Source organism: Podarcis filfolensis (assembly GCF_964270895.1).
Source record: "Podarcis filfolensis genome assembly, chromosome: 12".
NCBI classification, from domain to species: Eukaryota; Metazoa; Chordata; class Lepidosauria; order Squamata; family Lacertidae; genus Podarcis; species Podarcis filfolensis.
This window is the reverse complement of record NC_139614.1, coordinates 25816917-25836976: the sequence shown is the minus strand read 5'-3', so window position 1 is coordinate 25836976 and position 20060 is coordinate 25816917. Positions and strand designations below refer to the sequence as shown.

The following is a 20060-nucleotide window of genomic DNA, read 5'->3' as shown; positions in this document are numbered from 1 at the left end:
TCCAATGGATTCTAGGGTTCCTTGAATGCCACTGCTATAGAAAAATGTGAGGTTGCTGGAAGAGTAGAAAGAGGGTGGTCTCTGAACTGAAGGCATATGCCCCAGCAACATCACTGCAGCTAAGCAGGCCCAGATCTAATGAATGCCTGAATAAGAGCCCGCCTTGGAACCACCAGGATGCCAAATTGAGTTCCGCAATGGAACAGAGGCAATATAAAAATGGGCTCAATAAATACTATAATAATAATAATAATAATAATAATAATAATAATAATAATAATAAATTATTTATACCCCACCCATCTGGCTGGGTTTCCCCAGCCACTCTGGGTGGCTCCCAACAGAATATTAAAAACATGATAAAACATCAAACATAAAAAACTTCCCTAAACAGGGCTGCCTTCTAAAAGTCAGATAGTTGTTTATTTCCTTGACATCCTACAGGGGGGCATTCCATAGGGCGGGCGCCACTACCGAGAAGGCCCTCTGCCTGGTTCCCTGTTACTTCATTTCTCACAGTGAGGGTACGGCCAGAAGACCCTCGGAGCTGGACCTCCGTGTCTGAGCTGAACGATGCATATGTCTTACGTTAGAGAGGACAATTCTCTATCTGTGGGGTGATGGTTCTGCATTTGAAAGAGTCCTTTCTTTGAAGGGTTGACTGATCCGAGGCCAGTGTAAAGATAAAGAAGGCTAAGAAGGAAGTGGAGAGGTCATAAAGTTCCACACCAACAGTTAACTCCTGAACAGTAGACTGACCGGCCACATTGGTCACCTGGTCACTCACTGTGTTGGGATAGATTGTATTTCTATTTCAGTAATAGTAATTATTTTTAAAATAGCATCCCTCTATATATATTAGCATATGCAACTTTTAATGCAAAACTCTTTTTTGGTGATGCATCTCCTCTCTTTTTTATTTTTTGTTTTTTAGCGATGCTATGCTAGGAGAGAAATACAGCAGCCCTCTAAACTAGCACATTGTTTTCTTTAGTTCTCACTAGCTCCAGCCCGTTGCTGGAAGGGTGAACTATCATTTCATGCTTGTATGGATGTATTTATTTAGGACACAGAGCCTGATGACTCAGGAAGTTATGTAAAAAAAAAAAGACATGACCCAGTTAATTTTAGATGCTATTGTTGGAAGCATATCAATGAAAATTAATCAAACGGTCATGAAAGAACCGCAAGGATAAAGTGCAGAACATTGGTGGGTGGGAAGGCTCTTGGCAGCGGCCACTACAAAGGTTTTAATGAGAGGAAAACACATTCTCAAGCAAATTAGAGAGTAATGGTATGATTAAATGGTAAATAATGGTTAAGTGCATGACTAAAAGACAAGGACAGTGGAGATCCAAAGTTGCAGGAGTGGTGTGTCCTCAGTGTGCTCCTTTGAATAGCCAATTCCTTTCCTGGGAATTCAGCATGGATTTCAAGGAGGATGAGGGGAGTGTAGGGGCTGTGCCATAGGAGGCAGGAGGATCTGGCGTCCATTGGGACTGGTAGGGCAGAAGGCTGGGAGTCAAGCAGTAGGTGGCGCCAGATCCAATGACAGACAGAGACAACTAATTCCATCTTCGTCCCCACCTTCCTCCCTGCTGAGTTCTACAAGGACGACACTAAGACGAGGCAGCAGCAGAAAGCTCCTGGACTGGTTATAAGTTAAGAAGGCAGGTAGGTGTGAGCTGGCCAAGGCAGACTACCCCAGTGGGTAGGTTACAGATAGGTAGCCGTGTTGGTCTGCCATAGTCAAAACAAAAATATTTTTTTCCTTCCAGTAGCACCTTAAAGACCAACTAAGTTAGTTCTTGGTATGAGCTTTCGTGTGCATGCATGGTGTATCTGAAGAAGTGTGCATGCACACGAAAGCTCATACCAGTGGGTAGGATAAGCGTTTTAGAGTAATTGCCTGGGAAACAAAAAAAATGAGATATTCCAGAGGACAAGAGTAAGGCTATTTGCACAAGCATGAGAAGGAAGACCTGGTGGCACCCTGTGAGTGTTAGCTTAATGATCAACTTCCTGATGAATTAATGGACTGAAATTATAATTGTTGCCGACGATCTAAAAAAGACGTCAGGTGGTTCCATGCACTTAAAGGGGGCTTTGGTCATATATATATATATATATATATATATATATATATATATATATATATCAGGGATGAGACCAAGGGTAGTGAAAGTTAAAGGGCACTCCCCACAAAAAAGCCTTCCTTGCCCCTCCAGCTTTCAGGCACAGTGTATGATGTAATTAATTTTTAGAGCTGTACCTAGGGTCCCTTGCACCCTTGGCAAGGAGCTGTATCCCTGCTCCCAAAAAAGAATCACTTTACTGAAGCATTATTATTATTATTATTATTATTATTATTATTATTATTATTAGTGCTTTTTCTGGGGGGGGGACACAGGGGTACGCATACCTGTAAACATTTTGTGGATCTTTGTACTTTTGTCCATTTACTGTATTTATTTTTCCTGATTTGAACTACAAAATGGTGATTTTCTTGAGGTCCCCAGGCAGGATCCATTTTCGCCAACCCCTGGGTATGCCTCTGTCCACAGTGAAATCTTTGCTCACCGAATAATGGCCATTATCACCCCAAACTAGTTTTTCCGGAGTCTCCACTTGAAGACTTAGGAAAGTTGCCTTATACTGAGTCAGATCATCGGTCCACGCACAGCGGTACTGTCTGCACTGACAGGAGTGGATCCCTAGGAGTGGATCCCTAGGGCAGCCAGTTGGTGTTGGACTATGTCTCCCATCAGCCCTCTCCACCGCAGCAAAAGATCAGGGATGGTGGGACTTGTAGTACAATAGCATCTGGAGGGCAACATCTGGAGGGGAAGTCTTCTCTAGGGTTTCAGACACACCTGTTTCCCCAACCTACATGCAACTCCAGTGATTAAATCTAGGACCTTTCGAATGCAAAGCATGTGTTATGCCACTGAGCTACCACACTTCTCCAGCAGAGGGACTCAGAAGAGCAAATTCATAGGTGTAGTTTACCTGCTCAGCTTCCGTTGTTCTGGAGTGGATCATTGAAATGGGTGGGACTGATCTAACATAGCTGCTGCCTGATACGCAACAATGATGTGGGATGGATTGGGCTGGCAAATATTGGCACCCACCAAACTGGTGGTTCTGAAAGGGGTTTCTATTTAAGGCTCGACTGGAAACCTGATTTTCCAGTTGAAAAAGAATTTCCATTCTAAATGTTTTCCCCAAACTGTCACAGTTCGTAGAAAAGGCCATTTTACTATAAATCTTACAAACCCACCTCCTTTCTAGTACGGTATGCCCAAATGGAAATGGGATTTGTGAAGCCACTTTCACAATTGGCACAAAGTGTCCATGGTCTCATCTGGAAGGCCAGGGCCAGGATCTGCTCCTGGTTTCTGAGGTTTTGTGTGACTCAGAAGACGTGGGAAGAAAGCAAAATGTCCTCGCTGACCTCTCCCTTGTCCTACCTCCTCATCTGACAGGAGTTTGGAAGGTTGATTGTCCTGGTTGTGTTTTGAGGAGAACAGCTTGCTTCTCCAAGTTCTTGTGACTATGTTGGTTTTTGCCTTGGGGTTTTTCTTAATCGTTTGGCACGAAACAAAGCCCATCAAAAGGCAAGTCTGGGATTTCTATTCCACTGTTTTGCTCCTCTCGCACTGCAGGGGGATTTCCTTTAGGAAGCTAATGTCTTTTGAAGGTTTTTGGAACGTGCAGGATCCAAGCCTGCCTTAAGATTTTCCACAGGCTGCCGTGGGGCTCTTGGGCAAAGTCATTTCCACTCCATGCAGCAAAGTCACCTGGGTGGTTGTGGGTTTTTTTACCACGTATTATTAGGCCAAAGAAAAGCCCCAATTCCCAATTGTTATTCTGGTAACTTTGAACATTGATAAACGGCATTTTTCTTCTTCTTCTGGGAGATTGTAAACCAAAAGTGCAGTTGTTTGCATAGGTGTTTTCTGGGGCTTAATCTGAGCTTGGGCTCACTATGCTTATCCCAGACCCTAATAATTCATTTATTTAGTTTCTTACATTAATACAACACCTTCGTTACATTTCAGAACCCAAGGCAGCATACCTGTGCTTCCTAACTAGCCACTCAACACACCCAGCCTCTGCAAGATGGCTGCCTCATGTGCTTTCAGACTGTACACTGAAGTGCAATAATTTCAAATGCACTGAGAAATGTGAAGAAGACGTTGTCTCTGAGCATGGTCAGAGTGTCTTTCCCTTACCACTGAATATGCTCAGGCCATCCCTTATTATGAGGCTGGCCTTCCCCTTCAGATATGGTAGCTTCAAGAAGACTCAAGTCCTGGCAGCTGTCCTTGCAAAATAAACATCTGGCATTGTCTCCAGAGACATCAACAAATATTCCACACCAATATTTCCTGGAAGCATCAGCAACTAGATTGCCTTCCATTAACATGAAAGAAAAGAAAAATCAAATTGTTTGCTTACATTCTGTGGTTTGTCCCAGGGAGTTCATAATTTGTGGTACCTTTTACAGGGAATATTTTTCACTGGTCTTCCTGGGAATATATTATAATAATTATTTTTTAACCACAGCTGCCAGAGACATAATTCCTCAATGTCGTCTTCCATTGATGTCACCAGTAAAAATTGTGGTAGAGAGTGGGCAGAAATAAGCCTTGAAGCACATTGTAAGTCTCCACGGCAGCTAACAGACTCCCCAGGGTAGGTGTGTTGGTCAGTTACAGCAAAGAATACACAAAAGTAGTCTCGTGGCCCTTTAAACATTTTCACAGATTTATTGTGGCAGAAACTTACCTGGACTAAAATTCACTTCATCAGATAGATCAGGGGTCAGCAATCTTTCAGCCGTGGGACGGTCCACTGTCCCTCAGACCATGTGGTGGGCCGGACTATTTTTTTTGGGGGGGGGATGAACGAATTCCTATGCCCCACAAATAGCCCAGAGATGCATTTTAAATAAAAGGACACATTCTACTCATGTAAAAACACACTGACTCCCGGACCATCTGCTGGCCGGATTGAGAAGGCGATTGGGCTGGATCCGGCCCCTGGGCCTTATGTTGCCTACCCCTGAGATAGATAGATAGATAGATCAGGATATCGGTGAACACAGCAAAGCACATCATAAATGTGCAACAGTACATGCTAAAATACATCATAAAACAGCATAGCCCAACAAACTGAAACTGACACAGGGACAAATAGAAGAAGATGCTTTCACCCTGATATGGCTCCCCTTTATTACATACACAGCCCAACAGGACAACAAGAACCCACCAACAGCATATGAACCGATCTGGCTAACTTGACGCAACAATTCCTTCCCCTGCACATGCAAGCAAATCTTACTGCAGCCAACTGAGGATAACCAACCACGCCCTGCCCTCCCAACCTCTCTCATTACCAAGGTAATATAATAAATGAATAGAAAGAGAACCTACCCAAGTGGCACTAACACACACACTAAGTGAAAGAATATAAATGTTGCCACCCCACCCACCCCTCTCCCCTCACTCCCCCTTTTTCTGCTTCTTCACCATACTTATTCTGTATACAACACTAATGTCCTATATCAAATGTAACTGATCTGTAGAAAGACTCTACAACCTGAAATAAGAGACAATGCACTTGCTTTTGTAAACCAAGAAAATATTTAATAAATTAAATCATAATCATAATCATATTAATAATCAATCAGCATAGCTCAAACAGCAGAGCAGATGGTCTTTTATTCCCCTCTGCCCATTTCTGCTTTTGATGATGAATGCCCACTTCATTAACCCAATAGATTAGGCTTTATTTCTGCCCACCAAGTTCATATATGTTGGTGGTTGTATAGGAGAGCAAGGTAACAGCTTTACCAGGTATGGGGAACCTGTGGTCCTCCAGTGGTTCCTGGTCAATACTCCCATCATCCTTGATGGGGTGGGGAGGAGCTTGAAAAGGGTTGGTTGCCTCATTTTTGGCAATCAGTGTTTACATAGGTTATATACTGGAATGAAACATGGTTATTATGCGCACCAGGTTAGTTTTCTGTTATCCAATTGCATGTTCCTGAGAGGTAGGAGTCTTAGTCACTTACACGAAAAGCTGAGAGAAGTCTTGATGTACCTATGAGACCAAGTTTGTTGCACAAATCCTACTTGTGGGTTTTCCACAGACATCTGTTCGGACACTGTGAGAACAGGATGCTAGTTCCACTTCTGAAACATCCAGTTTGGGGAGTATGGACTAGCTCCTGCTGTCAGTAGCCTCCACCAAAGGGTGAATAAACCTGTCAATTTCAGTTTCTCTCAGTTCCTCTTTTTTGCAGTCTTAAATTCATTTCTCCACGTGTCCAAAGCAACTTGCGAAAATTCTCAGGAAGATTGCTCAGCCTTTGAGTGTGACTCTCTCGTAAAACACACATTTTTGCATGCAGTTCTAAGATATATATTTTGACATGCATTTTCTCCTGCTATAGTGGATTTTTGAAATAATAATTTTCACAAACATATGCATTTCTTTTCAACCTTTCCCCTAACATGTGCATTCTTGTACACATTCTTTGATTGAAAAACTGGTTTGCAAAATTCAGAGATATGCAAATTTCAAAGGATAATTGCATTTCAGTTCATGTACTGGATTGAGAAGTGCAAATTAGGTAGCTACTCATTAAAATGCAAACAAGATCAAAATTCTCCTCCACCCCCCCATTAGTTTAAGTGAGCACAAAGGTGACAGGGGCCCCCTGCTGGCATAGCCCAACACAGCCAGGCAAATCTGGGCAGAGGAACATCTCCCCATCCAACCCCACTCCAGTATGGCAGATCAGTGTTTCGGTTGCTTTGCCAATCTGGAGCTAGCCCTAAAGCTATAATCCTGTATCCACATCTCTGTGAGGAAGCCCCAGTGAATGCAGGACTTCTGAGGAGACAAGTTTAAGGATGCACTCTTATTGTGCCATAAGCTTTTACAAACAAGAGCTCACCTCATCAGATTCATCTTGAGAGTCTTGTTTGGTGGGTCAAAATGAAACAATTTCAGAAGATATTACAAAATAAGCAGGAAACTTTCCCCCAAAGTTTTAGAAAATCACATTACTACAATAAAATGTTTCTGGTCTCATATGTATGATTTAATACAGTTTCAGAATGCAAACAAGATATTGGACTAAGATGAATTTTTCATTCTTAACAGAAGCAGTTAAAAAAGAGAGAATTGAGTTTCTTGCACAGTTAAACAGTCTATGGAAGTAAGTTGCCCATTAGTCATTAATTTCCTGTAATACAACAAAGATGATTCACTGCCCCCTGCACTGCCTTGATATTCTGCATCTGAAGATTGTATGTATAACATACAGATGGAAATAGAGATCCTTAAGGTAAAACAGAAAGTGACAAGTGGCAAAACATCAAAGTTTACCCACATCCCATTCCTTCCTTGCTTTTTATTATCCTGTCTAAATTTAGTCTTTTATAGAAGTATCCCCACCCCTCCAGTTTTCTCCATCAAGGAAAGCTGAGATTAAATTGCAGAATTAAGTTTTGTTTTTTAACCTATGTATAATTTGAAAGCAGCATGGTAAAAGAGCAAACCTGGAAAGATGAATTTTCTAACAACTCACACCCTGGAGCAAAGATAGGGAAGCTGTGGCCCTCTGTTGGACTCCAACTCCCATCAGGCCCGGCCAGTATGGCAAATGATCGTGGATGATGGGAGTTGTAATCAACATATGCAATCAGCATCTAAAGGGCCACAGATTCCCCATCCATATTCTAGAGATCTCTGATAAAGATTGACAAAGGTGGTGTTACAAACATTGAAAACACCCTGAAAACACACAAATATTCATCTGCGGGCACAATGGCAGTGGTAGAATTAGAAAGAGGTCATTATGTGGGTTGAGTCAGTGGTGGCACACAACCAGTTTGGGTTTGTGGCCAAATGTTCCTATGATCACTATGTGTTATTGCATAACATACTCTTGTTGTTGTCGTTTAGTCGTTTAGTCGTTTAGTCGTGTCCGACTCTTCGTGACCCCATGAACCAGAGCACGCTAGGTACTCCTGTCTTCCACTGCCTCCTGCAGCTTGGTCAAACTCATGTTGGTAGCTTCGAGAACACTGTCCAACCATCTCGTCCTCTGTTGTCCCCTTCTCCTTGTGCCCTCAATCTTTCCCAGCATCAGGGTCTTTTCCAGGGAGTCTTCTCTTCTCATGTGGTGGCCAAAGTATTGGAGCCTCAGCTTCAGGATCTATCCTTCCAGTGAGCACTCAGGGCTGATTTCCTTCAGAATGGATAGGTTTGGTCTTCTTGCAGTCCATGGGACTCTCAAGAGTCTCCTCCAGCACCATAATTCAAAAGCATCAATTCTTCAGCAATCAGCCTTCTTTATGGTCCAGCTCTCACTTCCATACCTCACTACTGGGAAAGCCATAGCTTTAACTGTACGGACCTTTGTCGGCAAGGTGATGTCTCTGCTTTTTAAGATGCTGTCTAGGTTTGTCATTGCTTTTCTCCCAAGATGCATACTCCAGTTGTACTTAATGTTCTCCTGTAATGATTTGCATGGTTGTTGTTTTTCTACATGCTAGGTTTCGGTCACCTCATCCAACAGTTGTTGACGCTCGCAGGTGGTCGCATGGTACTGGTCTTGGAGGGAGGACATGACCTTACTGCCATCTGTGATGCCTCAGAAGCCTGTCTAAATGCCCTACTCGGAAATGAGGTAATCAAAAGGCCAAAATGCTGACAAACAATGCATGCTTCCTGGATATTTTGCTGCGCCATGGTGGACTAATAGTATGTGATATCAGGGTGACAGGATGGTAGGGTGGGTTTGCCCTAAATGTAGAATGAAAATGTCACCCAGGTATGTTTGTGGACAGAACTTGACATGGTGGCAGCAAAGCCCAGATCTCCAAATGTGGATTGCAATGAGTAGCTTGTAAAACAGTGGCGGTGAACATTTTTCAGCCTAAGGGCCACATTATCATTTTGGAGAACCTTCTGGGGAGACTGCATGCTGGTGGTAGGTGTTGCCAGAGACAAAAGTGGGAGGAGTAAGGGATGTAAATGTTACCTTTGTGCAGTAGGCTAGTTTCTACACACGTTCATGCACCACTCTCTATCCTTCATCCAGACAAGCAAGAAGCATTAGAAGAGTTTGAGGGTGTATTCCAGGCAGGCATAAACACTCAAGCAGGGCCGGTGTTCTGAGGGGGGTCTCCTGTGGACCAGATAGATCTCTCCACCATTTTCACCAGATAGCCATGGAGCAGTGAGAATGAAGGATCTTGGAGGGACACACACATGTAAAACAGCCCTTCTGTAAGCAGAAGGCACCATAATCAATATCCTGCAAACCACTTTGAAGTCTTGTATTCAAATGGAGCAGTGCTAGACTGACTGCTTACACATTACATCACAAAGAGAGGACACAGATTCACATTAAAAATGCATTTCTATGTGTGCGCGCGCATGTGCATGTGCAAATTTAGAAATCATTACTATAATTGAAACAGAAATGAAATCAATCTTAGCATAGTTGGGAAGGCTGTCACCAGGTGACCTCTTCAGGGGCTAATGGTTGGTGGGTGACATCAAGGACCCCTCTGCTTTCCCTTCTTAATCTTTAAAATGGACACAGACCAGAGATTCCTTCCAATAGAAGATTGTCCTCTGAGAGCCCTCCCAATGCACACCCTAAGATAGGTTAATTTTTTTAATAGCTAAAAGCCCAGTATATTAGGAATATGACTGGTCATCCACTAACTTTCATGGCCAGCAGAAAAGTATGTTTCAAACAACAACAACAATAACAACAACAGTCGTTAAATTGAGCCACGCATTATCATAATTAGAAGATGCCGTTCTCTGCAGGTGCTTAACTGGGTAATTAGAACTCATTTCCCAGCAATTCCCTTCTGCAAACAGTGCTAGCGGAGCACTAGCCGTAGTTCAGAAAACACTGGCAAGGCCAGTGCTGCCTTCTCAACACGGCGCACGCAATTGAGCTTAAATTAGGAAGGTCAGGAAAGGCCTTTTTAAGGCACTCTGCAGTTTGTCAGACGTATTTATTCATGTGCTGAGGATTAGAATTCATAAACATGAATGCAGGGGGCTTTGGAATACTTTTGCTTTGCCTTTGTTGTTCTTGGCTGGGACTCGTCAATGCAGCAGTATGCGGCTCTGTCCACGCTACTATCAGCACACACACACACACACTCCACATGCACACCCGTACACACACACAAATCTACAAAACAAGCAACTGTCAAATGAGCAGGGACCTTCCAGCATTCATGGGGAGCCAGGCAGACATGCAGATGTAATGTCCCAGACTCAGCAGCAAGAAGGGCTTGTTTGAATTAATTTTGTCTCAGAATCTCTGGAAGGAAAACATCCTGAATCCCAACAATGTGGAAGAAATGAATAAATGGAGGACCGGGCTGGAGAAGAAGAATTGCTTTCTGTATTGTGACTTGCACAAATATGATCAATTTAAGAAGATAGCATTGTCTCCCACTTAAGAAATGGATGAAAATTAGAGAAGGAAGAAATGATTGGGGGAGGGGGGAAAGCGTTCAGAAAAATTCTTCTGACAATAGCGTAGAAATAAAACAGGAATTAAGATGAATTGGTTGGAGTTGATGGATTATGGAGAATCACCTTCATCTCTCGTGGCTCAAGCAGATTAAGGCAACTCTTGCTGGCCCGGGGCTGTGTGAAGAACCATTGGATACAGGGGAAAGGGAGATCCACCAGTGGGGTGGTACTTCCACCACTGGATCTCAAAAGCCAATGGTCTGCAATAACTTGGAGCAGGGCCTTGTTTGCTCCTGTTCCATGGAATAGCACTCCTGTCAAGATATGACAGCCACCTGCTAACATGCGCTTTTTGGAAACAGTTGAATATATTTTCGTTCCAGCTTTCCCAGATGGATAAATGGGTCCATTCTGTATTGTTTTAATTTTCTAAGAAGTATATTGCTATTTTTGCATTTTCAACTGTTTCCTGCTGGTTTTTATTGTACATCCCCTTTGAGATGACTGTGCAGAAGCTGATTAATACATTGATGACGATGATAAGAAGAAGAACAACAATAATCATTGGATTCCCCTACTCTGTGATGCCTGTGGAACAATCTATGGATGTAGATGTGGGCCTCTCTAGGGGAGGAGGTCCAAAGCCTAGGCTAGGCACCCCCAAACTCGTCCCTCCAGCTGTTTTGGGACTACAATTCCCATCATCCCTGATCACTGGTCCTGTTAGCTAGGGATGATGGGAGTTGTAGTCCCAAAACAGCTGGCGGGCCGAGTTTGGGGATGCCTGGCCTAGGCACAGAGCCGCAGAAAAAGCTGTCTTCCCAGCCCTAATCCAACACACCCGCAAGAGGGGTTCTGTTGCTGATTCCAACAACTAGACAAGCTTGTAGGGGAGAAATCACAGCAAGTAAGAACGAAGGGCTTATCCACACTTCTTCTTGACCTGCCACTTTCCCCCAGGGAAAACTGCTCTTTAGCATTCAATCGGAGGAAACAGCGAATGGCTTTTCCGCAGATGGTTGTTAGTGCTCAAGAGAGGGTTTTCCCTGGGATAGGAACACGGCAAGAGGGAAACCGCTTGGACCCATGCATTCTAGACACAGGACAAGTTGTAAGTGTGATGAGTCCTAAGTAGCTTGACCAGGTAACCTTCTTGGGGACAGGAAATTCATATATGCGCTGTCAAGCTAAAGCTAACCCAAAATTTTGTTGCGCAAGGCATGATACATACTCCAGTTGCTCTTCGGTGCCACATTTCTGCTCCAGAGCCAGCCCCAAACTTCCTACCAGACTAAGATTAGCAGGCACCCCCAACATCATCCCAAAATGCTCCCCAGAACTGCAGAAGATGCAGTGATCCACCCCTGTTCCCTTATGAAGATCAGCCATGCTGTAAAAAAAAAAAAAGCAACAGACCACGTGCCACTTTGGCCTGACAGCTGCCCCCCTTCAATTTTGCTGCCACAGGCGACTGCCTGGATGGTCAAAACCAACCCTGCTTCCCCTTGAATATTATGCCTCAGCTCTAAATACATTTGACTTGGAAGGGAGTCCCATTAATTTCAGTGTATTTGCTTTCCAAGTATGTGTTCTTTGGGTCGCAGCCCAAATTTGGAAAATACACAGAAACCTAACTTGGATCCAAATCACACTTACTTGCATTCCAGGGAAACCAGTGGGACCTACTTCTAAGTGCAATTTTTTGTTTTTTTGTTTTTTAGGTTTCAGTATACCTTTGAGAATCCATGGGCTTCCTCCCAGAGGGATCTATATCAGTTTATAAAGACAAACAATGGGGAAATTAATTAAGAATGTGAGGGTACCCAAAGTCCAGGTTTGTGAGTTGTATCAGTGGACAGGAACCAATGGCTATTAAAAAGAAGAAGAAGGAAATATTAATCAGAAGCCTCTTTCCCACTTCCCACCATAGGTTGCCTCTTAGGAGGAAACCCTCTTGAGAAGTGTGAAAAGATTAAGCAATTGGATCCCCCTGAACTCTGAAATAAAAATACCGAAATCCTTAATTCAGGTATCGAAAGGAAGGGGGAGATTAAGCTGCTGCAAAATACATCCCCCCAAGCCTTCAGTTAGCACTTTTTAGGACACATCCATTATACTGGCATCTGTCAAAACAAAAGGAACGGGTGGTTTCAGCTAATTGGGGGGGGTGGTTTGCAAAGGAACAAGTTCTTCAGAGGGCTATATAGCTTTAGACTGCAATTTGAGACCCTGGTTTGGCAGAATGGGGGGTTTCCTCCACAGCATCTAAATTAGTCAACCAAAATTTATTATTCATACACACACACACCCCTTTTTTTAAAAAAAGAAAGAAATACAACTGGACTGAAGTGACCTTTCGTTAGGGCAAATGTAATATAAATCTGGAAGGCTGGATGGAATCTGAGTGATTTTTTTCAAAGGTCAATGCCAGGAATCCTTCCGATGCAGAAGTGCTCTCCCCGAGACCAGTTTTAAGCTATAATAATAATAATAATAATAATAATAATAATAATAATAATGCAACCTCTTATTGTCTCCAGTTGGAGGTCTTTGAAGCCTAAATGCAGTGCTGGTGGAAGGGAGGACATTGGCTGGATAGGGATGCAACATCTGTCCCACCGGCCAATCATTTATTATTACAATCATTATTTATCAAATTTGAATACCATCCTTCGAGGATCATGTGGCAGGTTACAATATAAAAACAAAAAACACATAACATAATAACAAACAAAACAGCAAACACACACCCACACCCACACCCCTACACATTTCTTTTTCCTTACCCCTGTGCTACAGGCTAAAATCAGCTAAAAACTGGTGTGGGCTTTTGGCTGCTTAATATTGATTTCATGATAGTTTTGTGCTGGTGTGTGACGATTTTATGTTGGCAGCATGCTGGTAGAATGGCATAAATACATACTTCCCCTAAACTTTGCATCTATGTGCATGCAGGTAAAATCATTTTAATCAAATCATTAAGAAGTAAATTTGCCTTAAGGAAGCTAATTTAATTGAAGCAATCCAGCCTGTTTCTAAGAAGAAAATGGGCTCCGGATGAAACGAGGCAGCTGGTGTATATGTGGCTACTCACATGATCAGATCCCAAGTGATGGGAATTGGAAAGAAACCTCTTGAGTCAATGGTAAACTGGTGCCAGAACAATGGTATTGGCAGTACTGGATTGATGGACCAATGCCTGCTTACACACAGGAAGCTGCCCTTTACCAAGTCAAACCATTGGTCTATCTAGCTATATGGTTCCTCCAATGGCAGGGGCTGTATAGCTCTATGAACCAGTTGCTGTTGCACTGAACTCCTGCTTGTAGGCTTCCCATCGATAACTGGTTGGACAATGTGGCTGTTCTTATATATTGTATGCACTGATTGGCAGCAGCTCATTAGGGTTTCAGACAGGGAGTCTTTCTAAACCAAAGATTCTGGGGCTTGAACCAAGTCCTTACCTTCTGTCCTGAAAGCAGAATTTCTACGTCCAAATTCTATCTCTTCCTTAAGTTGAAGGAAGAAGTTGCCTTATAGATTCTATTTGGTATAATGCACCTCCTTCCTTCTCTGTCTCTAACCATGTATCTCACCTCGCCCATTTGCCTTCTGGTCCAAGAATTTTACAACTCCATAATACAGCTTAGCTCACATCTGCTTGTAAAGACATGGCGGTGAAGCGCTGGCAGACTTCATCTGGCTTGCACCAGGATGCCATTTCTTTGAAAGCCCTTTCGCCCTGCATACCGACTTATCTGGAAGCAAGTACAAGAAAGCATGCAACAGGCCAATTGGGCTGGCTTCAAACCCTTTGAAAAAAATATCCCTGGGTGTATCTTTTTCAAGCAGATCCATCAAACGGCTTTGTTACTCCTGCGCTGACCTTAGTCAGTTGTTTATGCAAAATTCTTTTATAAAGATGTATTTCCACTTCTTTTTGCAGTCCCCCCACCCCTTCACTCTTTGGCTCCAGAGCTTATAAAATGCCAAGTGTAGGAGTGAAGGTGACACTGCTATGTATGTCAGCTGCAGAGTGATTCCTTTTGTTCATTGCTGGGTCTTGTGATATTTTCCAGGGACACCCTCTTGTCTACTTAGTTTAATGATTATTTTTATTTCAAAAATGGATCGCTGCCATCAGAAATTATTCTTGATGCAGACAGTCTCCCTTTTTTCTTCAAAAGGACATATCTTACTATAATCCGCTGGCTTTTATTTTTTAGTGGTGTTTTCGTAACAATGGTGCATCTATCTGGGTCAAATAGGGTGTGAGATCCTACCTCCAAAGGCTGATGAGGTTTTACTGACATGGAGCAGAAACTGACAAGAGAATAGAGGCCATCTCATGAATGAGCTGTTAACTATGTTGCAGGAGGAACTTTTAAACAGAATCTGGGAGCTCCAGATCTGCTTCCTTATCATAAAGTGGGGTCCTTTCTGCCTTGCTCTACATTCACCCCTTTTCACACCAACAGACAGCATCCAGATTATCATATACAGTACAGGGAAGAGGAAGGTCCAGAACTGATGTTGACACAGACCCCTACGCTAATAATAGGCAGTAGAACGAAAGAACAATACCCTATCTCTCTCCCCCCATATGCAAGATATCTATGACAAAAGTGTCTCTCACTAAATGTAAACAAACTGTGAAAAAGACTATGAACTGCGAGTGGAGACAATAGATGTACCTTTCCCTGTTTATCTGTTTGCTTTGTACCAAAAAAATCTTTGATTAAAAGCAATTCTTTATTTAATTTATTAAAAGGTCCCAAAAGCTTCATGCAAACAATTCCTTCACGGTAGCCTTTTTCTTTGAGCTCTAGAGACCATTTGCTATTAAGTTCTGTTTCCCTTGTGTATGTTCATCATGCCGTGGCAACTTTAGGGTTCCCATATTTCGAAGAGCAAAAAAAGAGGACACATTTGCCGACTTTAACTATGCATCTCTATGACGACTCTCATTTTACATGCCCATGAAAAAGAGGACATGTCCTGGAAAAAGAGGACATATGGTAACCCTAATGCTTGCAGGTGTGAATAACCACCATAGGTCTAATGCCATAGATAGAAATTCTCAAACATCATTTCAGAAGTTTGAGGAAGGGATGAAGCTCAGTGGTAGAACCACCTGAATTGGCCCAATCTGCAGCATCTTCTGATAGGGCTAGGAGAGGGTCCTGCCTGAAGCCCTGGAGATCTCCTGCCAGTTACAACAAACATTACTGAGCTAGACAGATAAATGGTTTCACTTGCTATAAGGCAGCCTCCTTTATTCCAAGAAAGCACAATGGACCCAAACCAACTGTGTGTTTCTATCCATAGCAGCACAAGCTGTATTTACAGGGCCTGCCTCCAAAAGCCAGTCATTGCACCATTCATTTAAGCCAGGAGGAGAAATGGGAGGGACTAAATATACATCTTATGGAGTGTATTGGTTCTATAGAAGTGATCAGAACATTTGCACATGGTGTACATGCAGTAAGTAACTCATGTACACCAATAAAATGCTGCATTTATACTCCTAAAGCCATAGAAGCCTGTTCTGCGTAACTAGGTTCCAGTGGGTTGTCAATGGTCCTTATTTAATGAATGAATGGGAATTGCTGTGCGCCACAAAATCACATCTTCACTTAGGCAAGAATGTGCAAAGGATGGTAAATTGATCTTGGCCCAAGATGTCAGCTATATAATAACATACAGAAATGAAGAAAACATCAGGAGAAATTTATGTGTGTGGTCAATTTATGTATATATATAATTTATCTGAAAGATTTATATATACTTAACTTCAATAACCTCTAAGCGGTGTACAAGATTTTTATTTATTTTTTTAAAAAATGTAAAAATCAGTTAAAACTATAAAATCAGACTTCCATTAAAAGGACTGATTTAATTATTTCTTATTCCATTTATTTGAACATTCGAAAAATGTTTGCACATTTTTATGTCTGTGAACAGATATTTTATAGTACTTGTTTTGAAGTATGGAATTCTCTGCGCATAAAATAAATTTCTGGTGTTTTCCCTTTTATGAATTATGGGGAGAAGGGGATGAGAAGAAGGAAAAGAACAATGGCATGCCCCCTCAAGTTCTAAGGCAACTTCAACAATGTTTTGTTTCAGCATACAGCTGGACATAGAGACACACTGGAATTTGATTTGTGAGGAGCCTACAAAAAAAATTGCCCAGATAACTAGCATTTTTAAATGACTAATGCACAGCCATGCACCTGCTTGAGAGGGCTTCGTGGATTAGTCTTGCAGTCACTGGAAAGGCCCCCTGGAATTCAATTACATGGCTGAAAAACAGAAAGCAAAACTGAGCCCCTGTTCATTTGGTGGGAGGAATCCCCGCAACATGTTAGCTACTTCTTTGGCTGATATTTTCACAAGGCTTAAGCGTTTTCAGCAAGCCTTACTTCCGTGCAGCTAACTGCAGATTCTTACCGTTTTGCACTTGATTTGTTCCTGTCTTGCAGCTGGAGCCCCTGTCCGAGGACATCCTCCACCGAACCCCAAACTTAAACGCCATGGCTTCTTTGCAAAAGATCACCAAAATTCATAGTAAGTTGCAAGGTTTGTTCATTCTTCTTTTTAAAAAGTTACTAGCTCTTACTAACTGAGCAGTGCTGGAAGATACATGGACACCCCAAAATGTACAGGCTTCACTTTCCCACTGTGTGCAGATCAATGCACAGGACTTTCCTGACACTGTCTCCCTCTCTCCATCGGCAGACCTCTCATAAGTGTGCAGCTGCACTCACAAGACAGCTGCCCATCATAGCTGTCAACGTTTTCCTTTTTTTAAGGGAAATCCCCTTATTCCGAATAGGATTCCTCGCAAGAAAAGGGAAAAGTTGACAGCTATGCTGCCCATACCTAAAGGGGGCACATAAGGAACCAACTGGACCAGTCTCTAAGAAGATTAAGGAGCTTGATGCTCCCAGAAAACATAATTGTGATAGTGTATTGCAGGAATTAGGGACACGGGTGGCACTGTGGGTTAAACCACAGAGCCTAGGACTTGCCGATCAGAAGGTCAGCAGTTCGAATCCCCGTGACGGGGTGAGATCCCGTTGCTCGGTCCCTTCTCCTGTCAACCCAGCAGTTCGAAAGCACGTCAAAGTGCAAGTAGATAAATAGGTACCGCTCCGGCGGGAAGGTTAACGGTGTTTCCGTGTGCTGCTCTGGTTCGCCAGAAGCGGCTTAGTCATGCTGGCCACACGACCTGGAAGCTGTACGCCGGCTCCCTTGGCCAATAAAGCGAGATGAGCGCCGCAACCCCAGAGTCGGCCACGACTGGACCTAATGGTCAGGGGTCCCTTTACCTTTACTATTGCAGGTATTAATATTGTCAGCATGAAGCAATTGGATGGATAAAAGCTGACTCCTTTTGGAAGAAACATTGTCCAGCCTGGTTTGCACCCATCTCTCCCCCCCCCCCCCAGATTCTGCACCCGGGGCCATCACCACCACCCCGGTCCGCCCCTGCCACGCCACTGTCTTTTCTCTCCAAGTCTCTCTAACACAGGGGTCCCCCTGTAGTGTTTCGGCCTCTTTGAATTACTTTCCTGTCCCCCTCCACTTCTGTTGTCTAGTTCTGCCCCTCCTCCCTCTAGAAAACCATGAACATTTTCACCTTCATCCCTTGAGAATGACCCATCCCAAACCGGATGCTCCTCAGCTCCTGTAGGCTTTCCGCTGGGTATCAGCTGAAAAGCTACTCTCTTCTTTTTTTATTGTGAGTGCCAGCAGTCTGACCCCACTCTGGTTCAATTTTGGCACCCAGTTCAGTTTGCAATTAATCAGCTGCTTAACTCTGTTGGGTTTGGAGTGCGGGGTGGGGGTCACGATCAAAAAGAAGAGAGTCAAAAGTTGGTTTTGCTTTATTTTATTCATTCCCTTGCAAAAACTCCAGTGGTGAACATGGGTTCATTTCTTTTATGACAGAGCAGGGTATTATTCCCATGCCAACAGATCTGGTTTTCTTGCACATCTGTTTTTCTAGCAAAGAACTGCCCCCACCCTGAAACCCATAAATAATGGAGTTTGAATTGCTTGTTCATTGCAAACTAACTGCTGCGTGAATGTTCTGTGGGAACATTGTGGAATGCCCATATAACTTTTTTATTAATTTTTTTTTGTTTTAATGAATAGAGATTATAGTCTCTAAATGCACCATTAATAGAGAATGTTTCTGTCTTGCTTTTTTTAAATAGAATTTGCCAGACCCAGTGATTGTTCGGTGCTTTATATACACCATTTTTAAAGTGATGGATTTTACACTATTGGAGAAAAGCCAAGTTTCTATCACTTGGATCTTTTTTATTTTAAGATACATAATATGCTGCAGTTTTAATCCCCTTAAATATTTCTGTTTTGTAAGGATCCTGCTAGCAACTCAAATGGTCATGAGGCTTCATGTCCAAGAAACCACCTTCCAATCATGTTACCGGTTGATTAAACAGATTCCCCTTTTCCTGATGCTTGGCTTCCATTGATGTCCCCTCTTCTGTTTGTGAATGAAGGAGATACAGTCTCCTGAAAGGATTCAAGCTTTGCTACATCATAAATAAGAGAATTCCATCCAGTTCAGCTCTAAACCCTCATACTACCTGTTGAACTCCGTCAACCCCGTATCTCAGGGTTACAGCACATCTTTTGCATGCAAAAGGTCTCAAATTCAATCCTTGGGCTCGGATGAAGCCCTGGAAAGCTGATGCCAGTCAGACAGTAACAAGCTTCGTAGACCAATGCCCCAACTCAGTATTGGGAAAGAACTGTAACTCAGTGGTAGAGCATATGTCTTGCATGCAGAAAGTCCCAGGTACAATCTCTGATGTCTCCAGGTAGTCTGGGAAAAGCTTCTGCCTGACAACCTGGAGAGCTACTGCCAATCAGTGTAGACAGTACTGAGTCAGATGGGCAAACATTTATAATTGAAGTATAATCAAGTCATCTGGTTGCTATTGAAACACTAGCATAAATCTCCTATTTTATTATGACAAGCTTACGTCAAGGTCTCCTGGATAGGATGCTATAATTTTCCAGGACTATCAGAGATTTGGCATCTCTGAATTATTCTTGGTATGGCAAACTGCTTGATAGAGCTACCCAGCTCAGCATCTGAAGGCTCACACCAAGGCCTAAGGTGTTCTTACCACATCAGTTTTATGAGACACATATAGTCGTACCTCAGAAGTTGAACGGAATCTGTTCTGGAAGTCCATTCAACTTCCAAAATGTTCAGAAACCAAGGCACGGCTTCCAATTGGCTGCAGGAAGTCCAGGTACCAAAGAATGTTCGCAAACCTGAACACTCACTGGCATTCAGGAGTCACAATGCATTCGTCAACCAAGGTACAATTGTATTGGATTTGAATACAACCCTGATATTTAGCACGTCAGGGGAATTAAAAAACCAACCAGCCAACAACATTGAGCTCATCCTGACATAGGAAACCCCCAACTCTGCCACATGAGATTGTACTCAGAAATATAAAAGCTAAGCTTGACAATTTATACGT

The 20060-nt window shown here is 42.8% G+C and overlaps 1 protein-coding gene across 4 annotated transcripts in view; it reads left to right on the top strand.

The window, feature by feature from the left end:
- The window catches only part of HDAC9 (histone deacetylase 9), a 466741-nt gene that overhangs the window by 430972 nt on the left and 15709 nt on the right, over window positions 1–20060 (top strand). For all 4 annotated transcript variants that reach the window (XM_083578505.1, XM_083578499.1, XM_083578500.1 and 1 more), the window contains 2 exons: window positions 8574–8707; window positions 17013–17097. In XM_083578505.1, the coding sequence (XP_083434631.1) occupies window positions 8574–8707; window positions 17013–17097 (219 nt within the window). The remainder of the gene's footprint in view (window positions 1–8573; window positions 8708–17012; window positions 17098–20060) is intronic.